Source organism: Anomaloglossus baeobatrachus, chromosome 6 (genome assembly GCF_048569485.1).
Source record: "Anomaloglossus baeobatrachus isolate aAnoBae1 chromosome 6, aAnoBae1.hap1, whole genome shotgun sequence".
In the NCBI taxonomy this organism is placed as follows: Eukaryota; Metazoa; Chordata; class Amphibia; order Anura; family Aromobatidae; genus Anomaloglossus; species Anomaloglossus baeobatrachus.
The window spans coordinates 540,345,173-540,367,245 of NC_134358.1; the positions used below are offsets into that span (position 1 = coordinate 540,345,173).

Consider the following 22,073-nt stretch of genomic DNA (forward strand, 5'->3'; position numbering starts at 1 on the left):
ATATATCCATGCATGACATGGATGGTTTATTGATTTAAATTGCCTGTATGCCCTGAATGTTCTCTTACTGACATCTAGTAAGAATTTCATGTCAATAGCACCTTCAGAAATATATTTACTTAAAAATTGGTGAGGTTTTCAATACTTATATTACCCACTGTATACACACACATACCCTATATTCAGTTGAAACCATCCACCACCTAAAAAGACACATCTGCAGGTTTTCCCTCCGCTCTCTATAAAGACACATCTGCAGGTTTTTCCCTCCACTTTCTATAAAGACACATCTGCAGGTTTTTCCCTCCACTTTCTATAAAGACACATCTGCAGGTTTTTCCCTCCACTTTCTTTATAGAGAGCGGAGGGAAAAACCTGCAGATTTGTCTTTATAGAGCGCGGAGGGGAAAACCTGCAGATGTGTCTTTATAGAGAGCGGAGCGAAACCTCTGGTTTCAACTGTAAATATACTGTATACACACAGTGGGGAAAATAAGTATTTGATCCTCTGCTGATTTTGCATGTTTTCCCATCTACAAAGAATGGAGAGGTCTGTAATTTTTATCATAGGACAAAAGGAAAAAGCAATAGATAGCGTTATAATAGCATGTAGATGGCCATTCAATATCATAATGCATAGAAGAGAAAAAACTGAGTTTAATATGGCTATACATGGTAAGAAAAACATGAAAAGTGCACCCATAGAGTATATATAAATTTTTATTTAAATTACAAAAATGCAGATAGGAGCACTGTCATAGAAAGTGAATTGATAAAACATAACAGTGGCTTGGAAATACAGAAGAGTCAGAGGTATCCCATACTAGGACCTCAACAACATATAATCAATATAGGGTAGTCCCAAGGTTACATAGGTGATAAATCACACAGGGACTTAATTGTAAAAGAAGCCCAAAGAGCATGTATTACAAAAAGATTACAAACCCTGTGACATAAAGTGGGACAAGCGCTTACCCATAATAAAGTGCCAGTGCAGATGCTGTATCAAGGGTCGTGTAGAAAAGGGGAAGCAACTGCACTGGCACTTTATTATGGGTAAGCGCTTGTCCCACTTTATGTCACAGGGTTTGTAATCTTTTTGTAATACATGCTCTTTGGGGTTCTTTTACAATTAAGTCCCTGTGTGATTTATCACCTATGTAACCTTGGGACTACCCTATATTGATTATATGTTGTTGAGGTCCTAGTATGGGATACCTCTGACTCTTCTGTATTTCCAAGTCACTGTTATGTTTTATCAATTCACTTTCTATGACAGTGCTCCTATCTGTATTTTTGTAATTTAAATAAAAATGTATATATACTCTATGGGTGCACTTTTCATGTTTTTCTTACTATGTATGGCCATATTAAACTCCATTTTTCTCTTCTATGAATTTTTATCATAGGTACACTTCAACTGTGACAGACAGAATAAAAGAAAATCCAGAAAATCACATTGTATGATTTTTAAATAATTTACTTGCATTTTATTGCATGAACTAAGTATTTGATCACCAACCAATCAGCAAGAATTTTAGCTCTCGCAGATCTGTTATTTTTCCTTTAAGAAGCCCTCCTGCTCTGCACTCATTACCTGTATTAATTGCACCTGTTTGATCCCGTTACCTGTATAAAAGACACCTTTCCACACACTCATTCAATCACACTCCTACCTCTCCACCATGGCCAAGACCAAAGAGCTGTCTAAGGACACCTGGGGTAAAATTGTAGACTTGCACAAGGCTGGGATATGCTACAGGACAATAGGCAAGCAGCTTGGTGAAAAGGCAACAACTGTTGGCACAATTATTAGAAAATGGAAGAAACACAAAATGACTGTCAATCTTACTTATTCCGGGACTCCATGTAAGATCTCTCCTCATGGGGTAAGGATGATTCTGAGAAAGGTCAGGAATCAGCGCCACTACATGGGAGGCCCTTGTCAATGACCTGAAGAGAGCTGAGACCACAGTCTCAAAGATTACTGTTAGTAACACACTATGCCATTATGGATTAAAATCCTTCATGGCACACAAGGTCCTCCTGCTCACGCCAGCACATGCCCAGGTCAGTTTGGAGTTTGTCAATGCCCAACTGGATAATTCAGAGGCGGCATGGGACAAGGTCCTGTGGTCAGATGAGACCAAAATAGAACTTTTTGGTAACAACTCTACTAGCTGTGTTTGGAGCAAGAAGAAGGAAGAGTACAACCCCAAGAACACCATCCGAACCGTGAAGTATGGGGGTGGAAACATCATATTTTGGGGTGCCTTTCTGCAAAGGGGACAGGCGACTGCACCCTATTGAAGGGAGGATACATAGGATCATGTATAGCGAGATTTTGTCTAACAACCTCAGTAAGAGCAAGGAAGATGGATCGTGGCTGCGTCTTCCAGGATGACAATGACCCTAAACACACAGCCAGGGCAACTAAAAAGTGGCTCCATAAGAAGCATTTCAAGGTTCTGGAGCAGCCTAGCTAGTCTTCAGACCTGAACCCAATAGAAAATCTTAGGAGTAGCTGAAACTCAATGTTGCCCAGTGACAGCCCCGAAACCTGAAAGATCTGGAGATCTGTATGGAGGAGTCGCCAAAATCCCTGCTGCAGTAAAGAACTACAGGAAGTATCTGACTCCTGTAACTGCAAACAAAGGATTCTACCAAATATTAAGTTCTGTTATTCCATTGTATCGAGTACTTATTTCACGCAATAAAATGCTAATTAATTATTTAACAATCATACAATGTGATTTTCTGGATTTATTTTTTATTCTGTATGTTACAGTTGAAGTTACCTACAATAAAAATTACAGACCTCCTCACTGTTTGTAGGCGGGAAAACTTATTTTACACACATATATATATATATATATATATAGATATACTGCTCAAAAAACACTTAAACAAGGATTTTGTACTTTTGCGTTCCCTTTATTTATTTTAACACGAATATATATATATATATATATATATGTATATATAAATAAATATATATATAGATAGATGTATAAATACATACATATACACATATATATATATATATATATATATACATATATATATATATATATATAAAATCTAATATATATATAGATATATATAGATATATATAGATATACATATATATTTATTTAAAATTTCTTTCATCCAGGAAGAGAGTGGTAATTTTAACTTTTATATGTTCTTTATATTTTTTTAAGATATGTTGTCCATTTTATTTTATTTTTTTGTTTTTCCTCTAGGACTTGAAACTGTTATCTTTGATTCTTGTTCTAAATACTGCAGGACTACAGTATATAGGAACATTACTGATCTCCAATGAAATCCATCCAAGGCCATAGAGAAGAAGGAAATAAATGCAGCATAGAAGCAGCATCCTGGATACATCCAGCCTATATTACTGAGAGAGACACTCTCACAAGAGAGATAAAGACATGGAGCAAACTGCATAGCGGGGGGTGTGAAAATGAATGAAGGAATGATTGACAGACTGAAGCGTAGTGCAGTTTTATTAAACTGAATGTAATAATTGTTTAAAAAAAAATTCTTTCCATGTCAAAGGTGTGGGGATTTTTGCACCTTTTATAAAAAGTCAATGAAAACCGAGCTTGTTGCACAACACTTCTACGAGCACTGACCAATGACCAGCTCAGGTTGTCTAATCCGAGCTCTAGCATTTGGGTTTATATGTGGGACTGATTATCTCAATGCCGGCATGAAATTCCATTAGACCAAAATGACAGAATGCGGAACATGTATGTATTCAGGCTATAGGGCTTAATCCAGCGTCGTACCATTGCTCATCTAGATAGGAGAGGCATTCAAGGTTAAGGCCGTGAGCTCTAGGGGTTATGCAATTTAAAAGAACAGTGGTTGAACACAACAGAAAAGTGCCTTCACATCAAATCTGAAACACATTAGTATACGAGCACCTCCAGGCTCCCCTACAGCACAGATTTACCGTGGTCAGACGGAGGTCAAATGTAGCTGACAAGTGCACACTTCAGAACTTGACACTCAACCCTATTTAATGCAAAAAAATAGCAATTCTGTGTATGGGTACATACACTATATGGACAAAAAAATTGTGCCCCCTCCACATTGCACCAACAGAAGCTTGTGTGACCTCATACTCTATTGCCATAGTAATCAGCAACGAATCCGGGGAGGGTGCAGGTGGGGCATTTGCATTTGCCCCAGATTCAGCTGGCAGGGGGGTACCATTAGGCCACCTTATGTGGCGGGCTGAGGTGTTTCCCCAGCGGCTGCATGATGCTGCTCCCGTAGTTGGGATTCGACCGTTCTCTGAGCCGGCTGTCAAGTTGACAGTCGGCTCAGAGTAGGTGCAGCGCGCCGGCTACCAGTGATCAATTGTACTTGCTTCTTTCAGGTGTGAGTACACTTGAATCCCTGACTCCGGAACTTCCGGATCAGGGCAACATCAGCACGCAGCTGTCGTCAATTGGCGCCGCCGCAGAGGCGCACACAGCGTTGGTGGCAAGTGATCCAGTGGAGCTGAAGACACTGCACATGTATTGTAATTGGGGGGTTATTTGAGGATATAGCTTGAGAAGCAATGGGGGAGGATGGGTTCTGACACAGAATGAGGAATGAGAGGAAGATGGGTGCAGATACAGAATAGGGAGCGCGGGTAGACACATTTTGTGATGCTAGAGAGGGGATGGGTGCAGACAGTATGGGGAGTGAGGGAGGATGTATGAAAACATAGTATAGGGAGCGAGAGTGGGATGTATGAGGACACACTATGGTATGAGGACACACTATGGGGAGTAAGGGGGTTGGGTGCAGACAATAAGGGGAAGGGGGATGGGTGAGGGCAGTATGGGGAGCGAGGAGGGGATGGGTGCGGACAGCATGGGGAGTGAGGGAGGATGTATGAAAACACAGTATGGGGAGCGAGAGTGGGATGTATGAGAACACAATATGGGGAGTTAAGGGGTTGGGTGCCGACAGTATGGGGAAGGGGGATGGGTGAGGGCAGTATGGGGACCGAGGAGGGGATGGGTGCGGATATTATGGAGTGTGAGGGGGAATGGATGTGGACAGTATGGGGAATGAGGGGTAATGTATGGGGACATAGTATGGGGAGTGATGGGGGAGACGTGCAGATTCAGTATGGTGAGTGAGGAAACGATGGGTGCAGACTCAGTATGGGAAGCGAGGTGGGATGTATGAGGAGTATGTGGAGTGAGGAAGAAGGGAGATATTTGAAGAAACAGTATGAACAGCAAGCGAAGGGGTGATGGGTGCAGACACAGAATGGAGAATGAGGAGAGGCATGTATGAGGAACCAGTATGAGAGGGGAAATGTATGCGGCAGCATGGGCAGCCATTGTAATAGGATAGGTGCAGACACAGTATGAGGAGTAGAATGTATGTGTCAGGAGACAGTATGGAGAGTGAGGGCATAAATATGTGAGACGACAGTATGGTTAAAGGTTAAAGAGGGAATGTGAAAGGAAACAGTATGGGGGCGAATGTGTGAGGAGCCTTTTGAGGGGAGTAGTGTGAGGAGACAGTATGGGGAGAAAAATGTGAGTAGGCAAAGATTAGAAACTAGATAGTGTGTGTGTGTGTGTGTGCGTGTGTGTGTGTGTGTGTGTGTGTGTGTGTGTGTGTGTGTGTGTGGTGGTATAGAGAAGGAATAGTGTGTGTGTGTGGGTGGGGGGGGGGGAGTTTAAGGGCGCGGCCAAAATGACACAGTATGCTGAGGAGGGGGAGCTGTAAATGTGAAAAGTCATCATTTCAATTGGGCAAGATGAAGCAAAGAAATAATAATAATGATAATAATCTTTATTTCTATAGCGCCAACATATTCCGCAGCGCTTTACAATTCAGGAGGATCATATACAAACAAGTAACAGTAGAAAGAAAGAGAACAACTCCAATCACAGACAACGTCATCTATAAGGTACCTGGATGTAAATGTTTATTTATTTGATACTGATTAATTCTGATCAGTACTGTGGTTTCTGTATGGTTGGCATTCTGATGATAACTGATAGCAACACTCCCAGTATCTCCTTGCCATTGCTAAGGACATACTGGAAGTTGTAGGTTCATACGATACAAATGTATATGGGTCTGACCTAACATTACAATTTATGTATCATGTACTGATGGTGTTTCTGGTTATGTACTTCTGTACTGAGGATAGTTGTGATGCTGTGGTTCTGGTGATATATTCTTGTGCTGTTATTAGTTCTAATCCTGTATACATGTAACAATCCGTAACTTGTAAGATTAAATTATACATGGCTATGTTAATAAAATATTGTGCTGTCTGACAAGATAAGGGCTACTATATGTATATTTATGTTAGGAGCATTAAAAGGGTTGCTGGAAATCTGCAGTCACTCTATGTGGCTGCAGACTTCTGAACTATCATAGTGCACACACTGCATGCTGTCTGAGTGCTCTGGTGCTGGCAGTGAGAGTGGAAGGTTATGAAACAACACCTACGCAACTTACATGCATGCGGTTACGTGCCAACTAGACATACCTGGTATAGCGCAACACAAGTGAATTGAGTGAGGCTGGACACGTCTCGTCGGATTGTGGCCAGAAGAATGTAAATTGCATTATTGCGCTCACAAGACTGTCCACTTTTGCTGCCGCCATGGGAGAATTCCTAAAGTGTGCAGTGTACATACTGCGAGAATTCAGAAGTCTGCAGTCATCTAGAGTGACTGCAAACTTTCATCACAAACCTGGACAAGAATTGTGAAGAGCAGCTTGTCGGCACGTGACCGTAAGTGTACAAATCACATATGAATGAGCGGTCACATGAGAACTACTCAAACCTCATGTGAGGGGGCCAAACAGAATTCTTGCCCAGGATGCCAGAAAACCTAGATCCGCCTTTGATAGTAATTAATATTGAGTTATTTCCCCCCATTGGAGCTACAACAGCTTCCACTCTTCTGGAAAGGATTTCTTCAAGATTTCGGAGGTATCTGTGGGAATTTTTGTCCCTTCATTCGAGAGACGGCTAAGCTCACTAGAGTTCTAGTACATCTGAAAGCTGTTGGATGGGGCTGAGGTACGGGCTCTATGCCGCTGGTCATGTTCTCCTACACCACACGCGTCCAACCATGACTTCATGAATGAAGGGAAACATGTAATATACATCATATAATGAATCCTCCCAAGTGGGGGCTGCACCTATTTGGGACACCCTATGTATGTTATGGTGATTGTGGGGGCACAGAAGCTATATTCATGTAATCATGGCAGGATCATGGCTGTGACTGACAGATGTGCACCTGCTGCAACCATTAAGATCGGAGATATTGTTATTCATTATCTTCCCTCTTGGAAGCCATGTTTAGCATTAGCTCCAGCTGTCACTCATTTGGCCCCCATAGCTACTAGAGTAGACTGGGCCCTAACCGTGACCGTGAGGCAAAAGGCAAAAATGTAGCTGATGCGCCTTTCATTAATTTTTTCCTCGAAGAAAAGACCTACCATGAAAATAAGCCCAGGCGTGATTTTACAGGATTTATGAAGTATGCTTGAAACAGAAGATCTACTCAAAAAAAAAAGTCCTAGCTATAGTCAAGGCCGGCATTAGGGGTTGTCAAACTGCACAATTCTCATGGCCTCCACTTTCTTAGGGACCCCAGTTTTTGTATTCCGAAATTAAGATTGTTTAAGGACCCTTGATGACGTCACAGTTATGTGACCATGATGTAATCAAACGTCTCTTAATTGCAGGAGTCTAAAAGAACTGAACAGGAGACAGGCTGGTATTATATAGGACTGGAATTAGGGAGAGCAAAGTGGGCAACTTCACAGGGTTCCCATTCTCCTAGGCACCCCAATGTTTATGTCCTGGTGATAAGACGGCTTAAGGACCTTTGTGACACCATGTCATGTGGCTAGGTTTTCACCAAAAGGTCTCTTAATTGCAGGAGTCTAAAACTGAAGAGGAGATAGGCTGTTGAAAATGCAGTGTGTGTGTGTGTATGAATGGATGGATGGGTGGATGGATGGATGGATGGATGGAGGGTGGGATGGATGGAGGGATGGATGGAGGGATGGAGGGAGGGATGGAGGGAGGGATGGATGGATGGAGGGATGGATGGAGGGATGGATGGATGGATAGATGGATGGAGCGATGGATAGAGGGATGGAGGGATGGATAGAGGGATGGAGGGATGGATAGAGGGATGGAGGGATGGATGGAGGGATGGATGGATGGATAAAGGGATAGATAGAGGGATAGATAGACAGATATAGAGATAGATGATAGATAGATAAACAGATATAGGGATAGATAGATAGATAGATAGATAGATAGATAGATAGATAGATAGATATCATACACATGTTACACACAGGGATTGGAGAGTTGAGTTGATGTTCCAGAATGTAATATGATTATATTTGAATAAATGTAGATTTTTTTGGTTCAAGAATAAATGTGGATTGTTATTCATGGAAAAAAATAACATATCCCCTGAAAATGAGCCCTAGCCCATCTTTCATTGCAAAAAATAATATAAGACTGTCTTATTTTTTGAAAAGCACAGTAGATGAAGTTGGTTAAATTGGTTAAGCTGCCTAATCACCCACCTTAACTATTTTGTCATTGGCATGCACATTGCTTGCCAGCAAGGTGCGACTGTTGCTTCTGTAGGATAACTGGGCAGCAATGCAGGCCACCGGCACTCTAATTGCTGTCGCACCCTCTGCTACCGCTGTCGTTGTTGTCGCACCCCTTGCTACCACTATCTTTGCTGTCGAACCCCCTGCTACTGCTGCCATTATTGTCGCACCCCCTGCTACCACTGTCGTTGTTGTCGCACCCCCTGCTACCGCTGTTGTTGTTGTCGTACCCGCTGCTACCGCTATCTTTGCTGTCACACCCCCTGCTACTGCAGCCGTTGTTCTCGCACCCCCTGCTACCGCTATCTTTGCTGTCGCACCCTTTGCTACCGCTATCTTTGCTGTCGCACCCCCTGCTACCGCTATCTTTGCTGTCGCACCCCCTGCTACAACTATCTTTGCTGTCGCACACATGCTACCACTATCGTTGCTGTCATACCCCCTGCTACTGCTATCGTTGCTGTCGCACCCCCTGCTACCGCTATCGTTGCTGTCGCACCCCCTGCTACAACTATCTTTGCTGTCGCACACATGCTACCACTATTGTTGCTATTATAACAGTTTTCATTAAAGGGGGGGAATCAAAGTAAACCATATCACAGCCTAGTGATTCAAGTGAAATGGGCCCCCAATCTTACCAAGTAAAAACATACTGAAACGTGCAACGGCCCTTGAGAAAGGTGAGCCGAAACGCGCGTCGGGCCTGTGAAAGAACGTGCAACGGCCCTTGAGAAAGGTGAGCCGAAACGCGCGTCGGGCCTGTGATCCCTGGTATACCTCCCACCTGTCAGACTAACCTGGTATGTATGATTCTACCTGCCTGCTGCAGGGGTGTTGTTAACCACTTGTCACTGTGTATACTTATGCCACTTTACCATGATGTCTAGACTTGTGGGGGATTATGCTCTTGTCCTACACACTATGGGTATGGTGTTTACTGATATGAATTAAGTTCCATCCACCACCCTAGATAGAAATATATGTGTGGGCCAGATTACCGTTATACCTGGATCCCTATACAGCAAGGTTACTCTTTTTAGCCTTTTTATGTTAGTATGTTTACACTATCATGTTGGTGATTGTCGTGACACTTTTTTCTAAATAAAGCAAGCATTAAACTCCATTGTGTGGTATCACATTGTTTTATCACTATTGTTGCTGTCATACCCCCTGCTACTGCTATCGCACCCCCTGCTACTGCTATCGTTGCTGTCGCACCCCCTGCTATCATTGCACCCCTGGCAAACGCAAAAAGTAATTGAATCTCAGGTTCAGGGGCCTAACTACTACTTTGGAGCTAGTAGCAGCTACTATGTGGCAGGCAAATGGTGAGGAGGGGAGAACAATGTGACATAGGCAAGGGCAATAGAGTAGTAGGAGCAGCAGCAGATGTGTTATGTCCTCCTTGGTGGATCAAGCCTGCACTTTTCGCCATAGTCACTGCCAGGTCAGTATACAAATCAAACAAGATGACCCCGTTTCTTCCTTGTTGTTTCCACAGTTTTCTGGAGTAATCTGCTCCTTAGTTCTGTATATGCACCTTATTCTCTATATGATTTGCGCTATTTCTTAAGGTATTTTTTTTATTTCTCATCTACAACTTTATTATCCAGATGTTTTAGACAGATTCATGAAATGCAACTTTTGACAAATGTGACATTTTTTGGCCCCTCTCACTCCATTTCCCTCACCGCCCGTCCCCAGGGTAAAGTTCCTGACGGACTTTTCAATTTGTGACTTTTTAAAGCATTTGTTTATTTTAGCAGAAAAAGTTGCAAACTACGGTTAATGAATAAAACAAAAATCATTTTTTACTTTAAGCCAAAATGTAATTATACAGTAAAATTTGGTATAATTTTTCCTTTGGGTGTGCCTGTGTCCATGACAGCCATACTTCAGATCGCACTCGGGGTCACTCAGGCCTGAACACCAGAGTTATCGCACACTTCACTGCTCACTGCCCTTCTAGCATGGCCAATATTTATTCCCACAGGAGGCGGCCCACTTCGGGGCTACTTCTGGGTGGGTGTGTCGCCCTGGGCAAGCCAGGGGACACAGGTCACAACACCACCACACCCCACACTCCAGGTAGGCACATCACAGCTAACCAGAAATCCTTGTTGCCTTCCTCCAGAGGCTGATGATTCACACCTGGGGGTGGGTCAGGCGGTTGGCTCCGCCCACCAAGGAGATCACAGCTCTGGAGGCGGGAAGTACCAGGCAGTGAGCTCAGGGAAGAGCTAGAGAGAGTAGCCCCGGGCAGGGCAAGAGTGAAGTCTAGCTGAGGGCTAGAAAGGAGTAAACAACTAAGTGAAAGTAGAAAAGTGGAAAAGGAGGAAAGCAAGTGAGGTGACAAGAAGGAAAGAAAGCCTGAAGGGTCCAGCTTTGTGTAGGGCCAGAACAGCAAGGTCAGCGACGGCGGTGACCGTCTGGAGTGGGACCGTTTGGAAGTTCCTGGAAGGACCCCGTCGGCTGTGTGCCCGGTGGTCTGGAGCAGTGTTCCGAAGGACAGTCAGCACCAGGGCAGGGGCCTCTCGGACCCCGGCAAGGCTAGGAGTCGCCAAATTTGCCGAATCCGTCAGTGAAGGGGACGTAGATCCCCCAACAACCAAGTCCCGATTGACGGCAACAGCCCAACCTGAAGCAGAGAGACACCGCCACCGCCAAGGCACCAGTTTCTCAGGGCCAGCGCCTGCGGGCAAAGTGTAGAGCTCCTCCGGCCCAGATTGTAGTCGGGGAGCGGGTAACCGGAGGGAATCCACCGCTACCATCAGTCAAACATAGGTGCAAGGAAGAGGGACATCACCGTCAACTACCGGGAGTGCAGGTGCAGCCGTCTGTGGGACCGTCCTACCAGCCGTTTGGTTTACCGTACAAACTGTGTCCAAGTCTCAGGCTGAGTGAGTACCACAGTGCCGCAAGGCACAGCGCTGCCCCCGCGTCCCTGCGCCCACCAGGCCCCGCACCTCCTTCTCCACCACCGGGCCCCGGGATCACCAACCCCTACCCACGGAGGGGCAACACAACACCTGGCTGCTCCGCATCACCATCCCCGGGACCCTCGAATTGAGCAGCGGTGGTGAAATCACCACAACCGTGGGTGGCGTCACGAACTATAACAATTCCCCCACACCCAACCACAATCCCCTTTCACTCACGGGCGAGGAGTGTTGCTCGAGAAACCCTGGGATCCGGCCCACAGCTCGAGCCACCACTGAGCAGCTGCCGGACCCGAGCAGAGGGGGCGAGCGCGGTGTGCTGACACCCTCCTCCCCGCCCGCGACATGGGCAATGAATGTAGGACATCTCCCGAGTGGACTTGCTTTTATAACGGCCTCAGATCTCTATTCCACGTGCTTCACGGATGCAGCGCATCACTGACTCGGCGTCTTCAGCGAGCAACCAACCTCACACATCTCACACATTAGTGGCTTGCTCACAATCAATTGCGCGTAGCCGCACTTCCTTCTGCGCCCACCTTGTCCACTCTTAAGGCTGGTTTACACGCAGCGACATCGCTAGCGCCCCCCGTTGGTTGTGCGTCACGGGCAAATCGCTGCCTGTGGCGCACAACATCGCTCGGAACCGTCACACGTACTTACCTGCCTAGTGACGTCTCTGTGGCCGGCGAATCGCCTCCTTTCTAAGGGGGAGGTTCCTGCAGCGTCACAGCGACGTCACACAGCAGCCATCCAATAGAAGTGGAGGGACGGAGAGCAGCCGAAGGAAAGTGACACCCACCTCGTTGTCGGAGGACGCAGGTACGATGTTGTTCCTCGTTCCTGGGGTGTCACACATAGCGGTGTGTGCTGCCTCAGGAACGACGAACAACCTGCGTCCTGCACCATCAACGATATTTGGGATTAGAACGACGTGTCAACGATCAACGATTAGGTGAGTAATTTTGATCGTTAGCGGTCATTTGTTTGTTTCACACGCAACTACGTCGCTATTGAGGCCGGATGTGCGTCACGAATTCCGTGACCCTAACAACATCTCATTAGCGATGTCGTTGTGTGTAAAGCCCCCTTTAAGGGGCAGTAGTTCCGCAGTTCCGGTGGCTGGTCTTTCTCGCCCAGGACAGCCAGAGAAAATCGTCTATACTTTTCCTGATCAGCCAAGCTGACATCCTGCTTCTTTGACTGTGCCCAATGCCAGGCTGCCTTTTACAGGCTGGATGCGACAGCTTAGCTAAAATTGCTAAAAATGTGTGATTGACCCCTAAACAGCATGAAAACGTGGTAAAAGTATACCGGGTATACATCACGTGCTCTCTGTGACACCACACATTCTGTATGTTCATGGGCACAGCACATGGCAGACCCACACAGTGTCAGACTGGGGTGGCAGAATTTCACCAGTAACATTGACTCCGAGGGCCCCCTGATCAACCACATGCAAATATTATAGTCACAAATGTAGTCATTTTTCTATATAAAAATATACTGGGTAGTTTGTAAAATTAATGATGAGATGCTTTCTTTTTCTGTACATGGTGAAACAAAAGTATTGTGCCAACTACTGATCATTTTTGGGGGGGTAAGTGACATAGTACTGCAAAGGGGCCCACCGGAGGATTCTCCAGCCCTCCTGTGATCCAGTCCAAGCCTGGACCCACATGTACCCTCAGAACCTCCAGGGGTCCCACTGGCTAACCAGGGGGAGTCATAAAACATCATGACAAGCGCCGGTAAGTATAAGAACAAATGAGTGAGGCATGATTATGCCCAACACATGGTAATAACACTGGAACACTCTTACATACTGAATGTAGCAAGGGTAATACCGAGGGAAGGAAATGTAGAAAAATATAAAGTAAAAATAAATAAAAATACAACTTTTTGTTACATGTTTCTTAAAGCCAGGATTCTAAGGTGGGCTTTGCACATTGAGACATCGCAAGCCGATGCTGCGATGTCGCACGCGATAATCCCCGCCCCCGTCGCAGCAGCGATATCTTGTGAATGCTGGCGTAGCGAAAATTATCGCTACGCCAGCTTCGCATGCACTCACCTGCCCTGCGACCGTCGCTCTGGCCGGCGACCCGCCTCCTTCCTAAGGGGGGCGGGTCGTGCGGCGTCACAGCGACGTCACACGGCAGGCGGCCAATCAAAGCGGAGGGGCGGAGATGAGCAGGATGTAAACATCCCGCCCACCTTCTTCCTTCCGTATAGCCGCCGGCGGTAGGTAAGGAGATGTTCCTCGCTCCTGCGGCTTTACACACAACGATGTGTGCTACCGCAGGAACGAGGAACAACATCGTACCTGTCGCGGCAGAGCAATTATGAAAAAGTCGGAGCCTGCACCGATGATACGATAACGACGCTTTTGCGCTCGTTAATCGTATCATCTAGGATTTACACACTACGATGTCGAAAGTGACGCCGGATGTGTGTCATTTTCGACTTGACCCCACCGACATCGCACGTGCGATGTCGCAACGTGCAAAGCCGCCCTAAGTCTAAGGATAGAGCTCTTATGTGGCTATCATAAAGGCGTCATGCCGTACTAGAGGAGACTGGTGGAAACTCTACTCTACGTTCTCTACTTCGACATGGCATTCCTTGGCCTTCCTTTAGCATTTTTATCTTCTTTCTGCTAGTCATTGGCTTAGAAGGGATTGTGCAACTGTCCTTTTCTAATTAATTAGTCAAGTGCACAATACAGACTGACCATGCATGAGCTTGTGGACAGGTGTCTTTTATACTGATAACAAGTTCAAACAGGTGCCATTACTACAGGTAATGAGTGGAGGACAGAGGAGCCTCTTATAGAAGAAGTTACAGGTCTGTGAGAGCCAGAAATCTTGCATGTTTTTAGATGACTAAATACTTATTTTCCACCATAATTTGCAAAAATAATCTTGCCAAATCAGACAACGTGATTTCTTTTGTCTCTCATAGTTGTGGTCACCTATGATGTCAATTACAGGCAAATCTCATCTTTTTAAGTGGAAGAACTTGCACAATTGGTGGCTTTTATCCCCCTATTGTAAATAGATTGATAGATTTTACAGTTATTAACCAACAGTTACTAACCAAATAAATAATTAAAAGAAAAAAAAAATGATGTGGTGTCCCCTCTATTTTTGATAAACCTCAAAGGTAAAGCAGACAGCTGGGGGCTGATATTATGAGGCCAGGAAGGTCCATGGTTATTGGCCTTTCCCAGCCTAAAAATACCAGCTCGCAGCTGCTCCAGAAGTGGTACATCATATTAGATGCTCTAATTCTGGTGCTTCGCCCGACTCTTACCGATTGCCCTGGTGAGGTGACAATCAGGGTAATGGTAGATGGAGTTGATGTCAGTGGTGTAGTGACAGCTGACATAAAGCCCTAGTGTTAGTAATCGAGAGGCATTGTCTGTTTTTATATTTTTAGGTTTCCATTTGTGCACTACATGAGATTCCTTGGACTACATCGGGTCTGCATGTTGTTTTTTTTTTAAGAAATTGGTGAGCCAGGGAAAAAGTAGGGGAGTGTTTTTTTTTTCAAAAAGCTATTTTTGTGTGTTTTTTTCTTTTAACTTACTGAGTTAGTAATGGGGATGTCTGATAGATGCCTCTCCATTACTAACACCAGGGCATGATGCCAGTTGACACTACACAGCTGACATTAACTCCAAAAAGCATTACCTCAATAGCCACCACACCAGGGAAAACCGCAAAGAGCCGAAGCTCCAGAATTGGAGCATCTAATGTGATGTGCAAATTCTGGGTCAGCTGCAGTCTACTATTTTTAGGCTGTGAAGGTGTCAAATAACCATGGGTCTCCCTAGTCTGATAATTCCAGACCCCAGCTGTCTGCTTTACCTTGCTTAGTTATCAAAAATGTTTTGTTTTTTTTTATTTCATTATTTATTTGGTTTATAGCTATAAAATCTATATAGCTTTCTATTTATTTATGATCTATCTATCTTTGCATCTTTATCACATAAAAACCATTCATTTCAATGTCATGCGTTTTTTCCAGTACGTGTCACATGGACACCACCTACGCACACACGGATGTCACATGGATGGCACACATGCACACACCGATATCACACAGACGGCACACACGTACACATGGACGTCACACAAGCAGACGGCACACACGGATGTCACACAGACGGCACACATGTACATCACACGAATGGCACACACGGATGTCACATGGAAGGCACAAAAACCGGAACACAGACAAATGGATGTCATAAGGACAGCACACATGTACACACCGATGTTACATGGAAGGCACACACGTACACATGGATGGACAAAACGGAACATGCCACACGTGCATTTTTTTATGCTTATGTGTGAAGGGGGCTTTATAAATTCTTCTGCGTTTTCAAGATCTCTGCTTGCTGATATTCGATAAGAACCTTCACTGTTTACCCCTAGGTGATAAAAACCTGTCCATGTCATGTAATGGACATACAGATGTTTAGAAATTTAGGGCTTATTTAAACAATCATAATGCGGATGTATTTTAGCATTCCGATTCCCAAATCAATGACAGAATGACTCTACTGACCGAATTTTTCAGCCTCAGAGTCAAATAGTGTATATTGCTGTGAAGTTCAGGCATCGCAGCTTTATAGAGGAGCTATAATGCAGTCCTTAGGCCGAGCCCACATGTTATAGGAACTTTTTTCATGCCAAATTGCAACAAATCTGCAATGAAAACCAAGCAGCACATGCAGATTTTGGAGCTAATTTTGGGGCTGATTACACCCTATGCATTGGGAATAAATGCAAAAAGCACAACAGAGTTAGAAAATCCAGAGCATATCCTTAATTTCGTGCAATTTTGACGAAAACCCCGTTCCCATAAACGTGTTGCAAACTGCTTCTAGTTTTCAGCAGCATATCCATTACAAAGACCAGTGGAATGAAACGTGACGCTGTGTCCATCACACGACCCATACTGACTGCAATACACTGGGAGTAAACAATGCAAGACCCTATAGAAAGACCGCAAGACGTGATCTTGAAAAGTATGACAAATTGACAGAGAAAGTACCGTATATAGTAAAGTTGCTAAACTTATCATTATACAAAATATATTCTTTATTGCTGAAACCAGAATACTCCTTTAAGACATGTGTGGGTATTGATTTCTATCTCAAAATGATAAGTCACTCTTGTGAAAAAAAAAACACAAATCCCAGTTCGGGCTCCGGATAACAATGCAAAAATGGCATCAGCAATAAAAGGTAACTTACTAAAATGATACAATGGGAACGCAAAGAATCCCTCCAGGGGATTGGACCTCAATATGCACGATACTCAAATTTAGGCCAATGCACCACTAAGGATGGGGTCATCGTAACATTCTGCATTTGCATATGGACTCATCCACCTCCCAGTGTGGACCCATACACCTCCAGGTATAGACCTGTTCTTCTCCCGGTATGGACCTGTAGACCTCCTGGTATGGCTCCGTACACCTCCCAATATAGCCCCCTACATCTCACAGTATGGACCTGTACACCTCCCAGTATGGACCCGTACACCTCCCAATATAGCCCCCTACATCTCACAGTATGGACTTGTACACCTCACAGTATGGCCTTGTACACCTCACAGTATGGACTTGTCCACCTCCCAGTATGGACGCGTACACCTCCCAGTATGGACCCCTACACCTCCCAGTATGGACCCCTACACCTCCCAGTATGGACCCCAACACCTCCCAGTATGGACCGCTACACCTCCCAGTATGGACCCCTACACCTCCCAGTATGGACCCCTACACCTCCCAGTATGGACCGCTACACCTCCCAGTATGGACCGCTACACCTCCCAGTATGGACCCATACACCTCCCAGTATGGACCCCTACACCTCCCAGTATGGACCGCTACACCTCCCAGTATGGACCCCTACACCTCCCAGTATGGACCCATACACCTCCCAGTATGGACTTGTACACCTCCCAGTATGCTCCCAGTATGGACCCGTACACCTCCCAGTATAGACCCGTACACTCCCGTACACCTCCCAGTATAGACCCATACACCTCCCAGTATGGACTCGTACACCTCCCAGTATGGACCCATACACCTCCCAGTATGGACCCGTACACCTCCCAGTATGGACCCGTACACCTCCCAGTATGGACCCGTACACCTCCCAGTATGGACCCCTACACCTCCCAGTATGGACCCCAACACCTCCCAGTATGGACTCGTACACCTCCCAGTATGGACTCGTACACCTCCCAGTATGGACCCGTTCACCTCCCAGTATGGACCCGTACACCTCCCAGTATGGACCCGTACACCTCCCAGTATGAACCCGTACACCTCCCAGTATGGACCCGTACACCTCCCAGTATGGACTCGTACACCTCCCAGTATGGACTCGTACACCTCCCAGTATGGACTCGTACACCTCCCAGTATGGACCCGTACACTCCCGTACACCTCCCAGTATAGACCCATACACCTCCCAGTATGGACTCGTACACCTCCCAGTATGGACCCGTACACCTCCCAGTATGGACCCGTACACCTCCCAGTATGGACCCGTACACCTCCCAGTATGGACCCGTACACCTCCCAGTATGGACCCCTACACCTCCCAGTATGGACCCCAACACCTCCCAGTATGGACTCGTACACCTCCCAGTATGGACTCGTACACCTCCCAGTATGGACCCGTTCACCTCCCAGTATGGACCCGTACACCTCCCAGTATGGACCCGTACACCTCCCAGTATGGACCCGTACACCTCCCAGTATGGACCCGTACACCTCCCAGTATGGACTCGTACACCTCCCAGTATGGACTCGTACACCTCCCAGTATGGACCCGTACACCTCCCAGTATGGACCCGTTCACCTCCCAGTATGGACCCGTTCACCTACCAGTATGGACCCGTACACCTCCCAGTATGGACCCGTTCACCTCCCAGTATGGACCCGTACACCTCCCAGTATGGACCCGTACACCTCCCAGTATGGACTCGTACACCTCCCAGTATGGACCCGTTCACCTCCCAGTATGGACCCGTACACCTCCCAGTATGGACCCGTACACCTCCCAGTATGGACCCGTACACCTCCCAGTATGGACCCGTACACCTCCCAGTATGGACTCGTACACCTCCCAGTATGGACTCGTACACCTCCCAGTATGGACCCGTACACCTCCCAGTATGGACCTGTTCACCTCCCAGTATGGACCCGTTCACCTCCCAGTATGGACCCGTTCACCTACCAGTATGGACCCGTACACCTCCCAGTATGGACCCGTTCACCTCCCAGTATGGACCCGTACACCTCCCAGTATGGACCCGTACACCTCCCAGTATGGACCCGTACACCTCCCAGTATGGACTCGTACACCTCCCAGTATGGACCCGTACACCTCCCAGTATGGACCCGTACACCTCCCAGTACTTCATACACAATGCAGCCTCACTACTGACATGGCCTCTGTTGGCCGCACTGATATGTGGGTCTACTGCTGTTTTTGTTTCCTCCCCAACATCAGAGCTTAGTGCACCTAGTACATGGGCTCCTTGTAGAACTCCTCATGTGCCCAATGCCAGCACTGACAGGCCCGCTGATCACATCAGACACTGGCCAGGCTGCTCCCTTAAGAATACGTTTTCATTAGCCAAATAGTAAAGAAAAGGTAAGGAAAGGAGGGGCTCCTGGACCACCAGTGTGTCCAGCCATGGGCACTGTCCCTGGACACCTATGCATGGGGGAGCAGTATGGAGCCCCCCTTTTTGTAGGTCACTGATGTGATGAATGCAGCAATGACAGGAAGGTTGTGATAAATAAATAGACGCGTGTTCCATTGTATCTGCCCCCCCCTTCAGACTCACCTGCCCCCCTACCCCCTCAGACTCACCTGCCCCCCCCTACCCCCTCAGACTCACCTGCCCCCCCCCCTCCAGACTCACCTGCCTGGGAGCTGGCATGGAGCAGAGACAGGGCTCCAATCAGGCAGCAGGTCCAGCACTCGAAGCTCTGCATGGCTGGCACAATCCAAGAAGCAGGAGAGCGTCTCCACCATCACAGAGAGGTCCTCATTGTGAGGGGCTTGTGCTCCTGGGGTCTCCCTGCCTCTCACACTCTCTGATGATGATGCTGCTGCATTGTGTCCTCCTGGTTTCCATTAGTGTTCTTGTGCTTTTACTGCATTGGGTGGTTAGATGTGGATGAGAGGACTCAAGCACCTCCCAGGTCTCCTCATCCACATGCACAGCCACATCCTAAGACTCATCAATGCCAGATCCTGCAGAGCCGGCCTCCTTCCAAGGACCTCACTGCACACTGGGAAATGTAGTTCCGGTGATTGCAGCTGAAATGTTACACATGATCCTGCAGCACCTGCACACAACAGGATAGCTTAAAGGGGCAGTACACCTGAGGGCTATGGCTCATAAAGTGGCCCATTATTTATTGTACCTCCCAGGGATAATACTAGTATCAGCAGTAAAATCTGTTCAGTGCCCCGATTATCCCTACAGCGTCTACACTCCGAAATAGAAAAACATCTAGTTATCTCTATATCTGTCTGTCTATCTATCTATCCATCTATCTATCTATCTATCTATCTATCTATCTATCTATCTATCTATCCCTCTATCTATCTATCTATCTATCTATCTATCTATCTATCTATCTATCTATCTATCTATCTATCTATCTATCCCTCTATCTATCCCTCTATCTATCCCTCTATCTATCTATCTATCAATTTATCTATCTATCTATCTATCTATCTATCTATCCATTCATCTATTTATTATCTATTTACAGTGTCTATCCATACAATCTATCTACAATATCTATTATCTTTTTACAGTTTCCCTCTATCTGTCCATCCATACATCTCATATCTATCTATCTATCTATCTATCTATCTATCTATCTATCTATCTATCTATCTATCTATCCCTCTATCTATCCCTCTATCTATCTATCTATCTATCTATCCCTCTATCTATCCCTCTATCTATCTACCTATCTATCTATTTATCTATCTATCTATCCCTCTATCTATCTATCTATCTATCTATCTATCTATTTATCTATCTATCTATCCCTCTATCTATCTATCTATCTATTTATCTATCTATCTATCTATCTATCTATCTATCTATCTATCTATCTATCTATTTATCTATCTATCTATCTATCTATTTATCTATCTATCCATCCATTCATCTATTTATTATCTATTTACAGTGTCTATCCATACAATCTATCTACAATATCTATTATCTTTTTACAGTTTCCCTCTATCTGTCCATCCATACATCTCATATCTATCTATCTATCTATCTATCTATCTATCTATCCCTCTATCTATCTATCTATCTATCCCTCTATCTATCTATCTATCTATCCTTCTATCTATCTATCCTTCTATCTATCTATCTATCCAGCCATCCATACATCTCATATCTATCTATCTAATATATATCTATGCATCCATCCAATCTTCTGTCTCTCTATCCATATCGTATCTATTTATTTATCCATCCATCCTTCTATCTATCCACAGTTAAAACATCATTGTATTTATCTATCTATTCATCCATTCTTTTATCTATCTATCCATTCATCCATCCATACATCTAGCTCATATCTATCTATCCATCCATCCCCATCCATACATCTCATATCTATCCATTCATACATCTAATATTGATTCATCTATCCATCCATCCAACCTTCTATCTGTCCATCTATCTCATATTTATCTATCTATCTACAGTATCTATCCATCCATTCTTTTATCTATCTATCCATCCATACATCTCATCTCTCTATTCATCTCATAAGTATTTATCCATCCATCCTTCTATCTATCCACAGTTAAAGCATGATTTTATCTATCTATCTATGTATCCATCTATCCATTCATCCATCCATACATCTAGCTCATATCTATCTATCTATCCCCATCCATACATCTCATATCTATCTATCTATCTATCTATCCATTATCTATCTATCCCTCTATCTATCTATCCATCCATCCTTCTATCTATCTACAGTTAAAACATCATTTTATCTATCTATCGTACATTAGTATACAGTAATCAAAATTAAAGGGAATCTGTCATGTCACCCAACCCTATTAACCTGCAAATATTTGTATTTTATTTATTTTATATAGTGCCATTAATTCTGCAGCTCTTTACAGACATGATCATCACTGTTCCCATTGGGGCTCATAATCTAAATTCCCTATCAGTTTGTCTTTGGAATGTGAGCGGAAAGCAGAGAAAACCGAACACAAATACAGGGAGAACATACAAACTCCTCACAGATGTTTTCCTTAGTGGGATTGGAACCCAGGACCCCAGTGCTGCAAAGTAAGGCTACTTTCACACATCCGGATTTTTGCTCTGCGGCACAATACGGCGTTCTGCAGAAAAACCGCAACCAGCTTTTGTAACGCCGGTTGCGGGTTTTTTTGCATAGACT

At 45.1% G+C, this 22,073-nt stretch overlaps 1 protein-coding gene across 6 annotated transcripts in view; it reads right to left on the bottom strand.

The window, feature by feature from the left end:
• ADAM22 (ADAM metallopeptidase domain 22) overlaps nucleotides 1-19,872 on the bottom strand; it is a 331,085-nt gene extending 311,213 nt beyond the window's left edge. For 3 of the 6 annotated variants that reach the window (XM_075315606.1, XM_075315604.1, XM_075315602.1), the window contains exon 1: nucleotides 19,535-19,872. In XM_075315606.1, the coding sequence (XP_075171721.1) occupies nucleotides 19,535-19,607 (73 nt within the window). In that variant the 5' untranslated portion in view covers nucleotides 19,608-19,872. The remainder of the gene's footprint in view (nucleotides 1-19,534) is intronic. The other 3 variants (XM_075315607.1, XM_075315605.1, XM_075315603.1) reach the window with 1 other exon arrangement.
• Nucleotides 19,873-22,073: the final 2,201 nt, after the last annotated feature.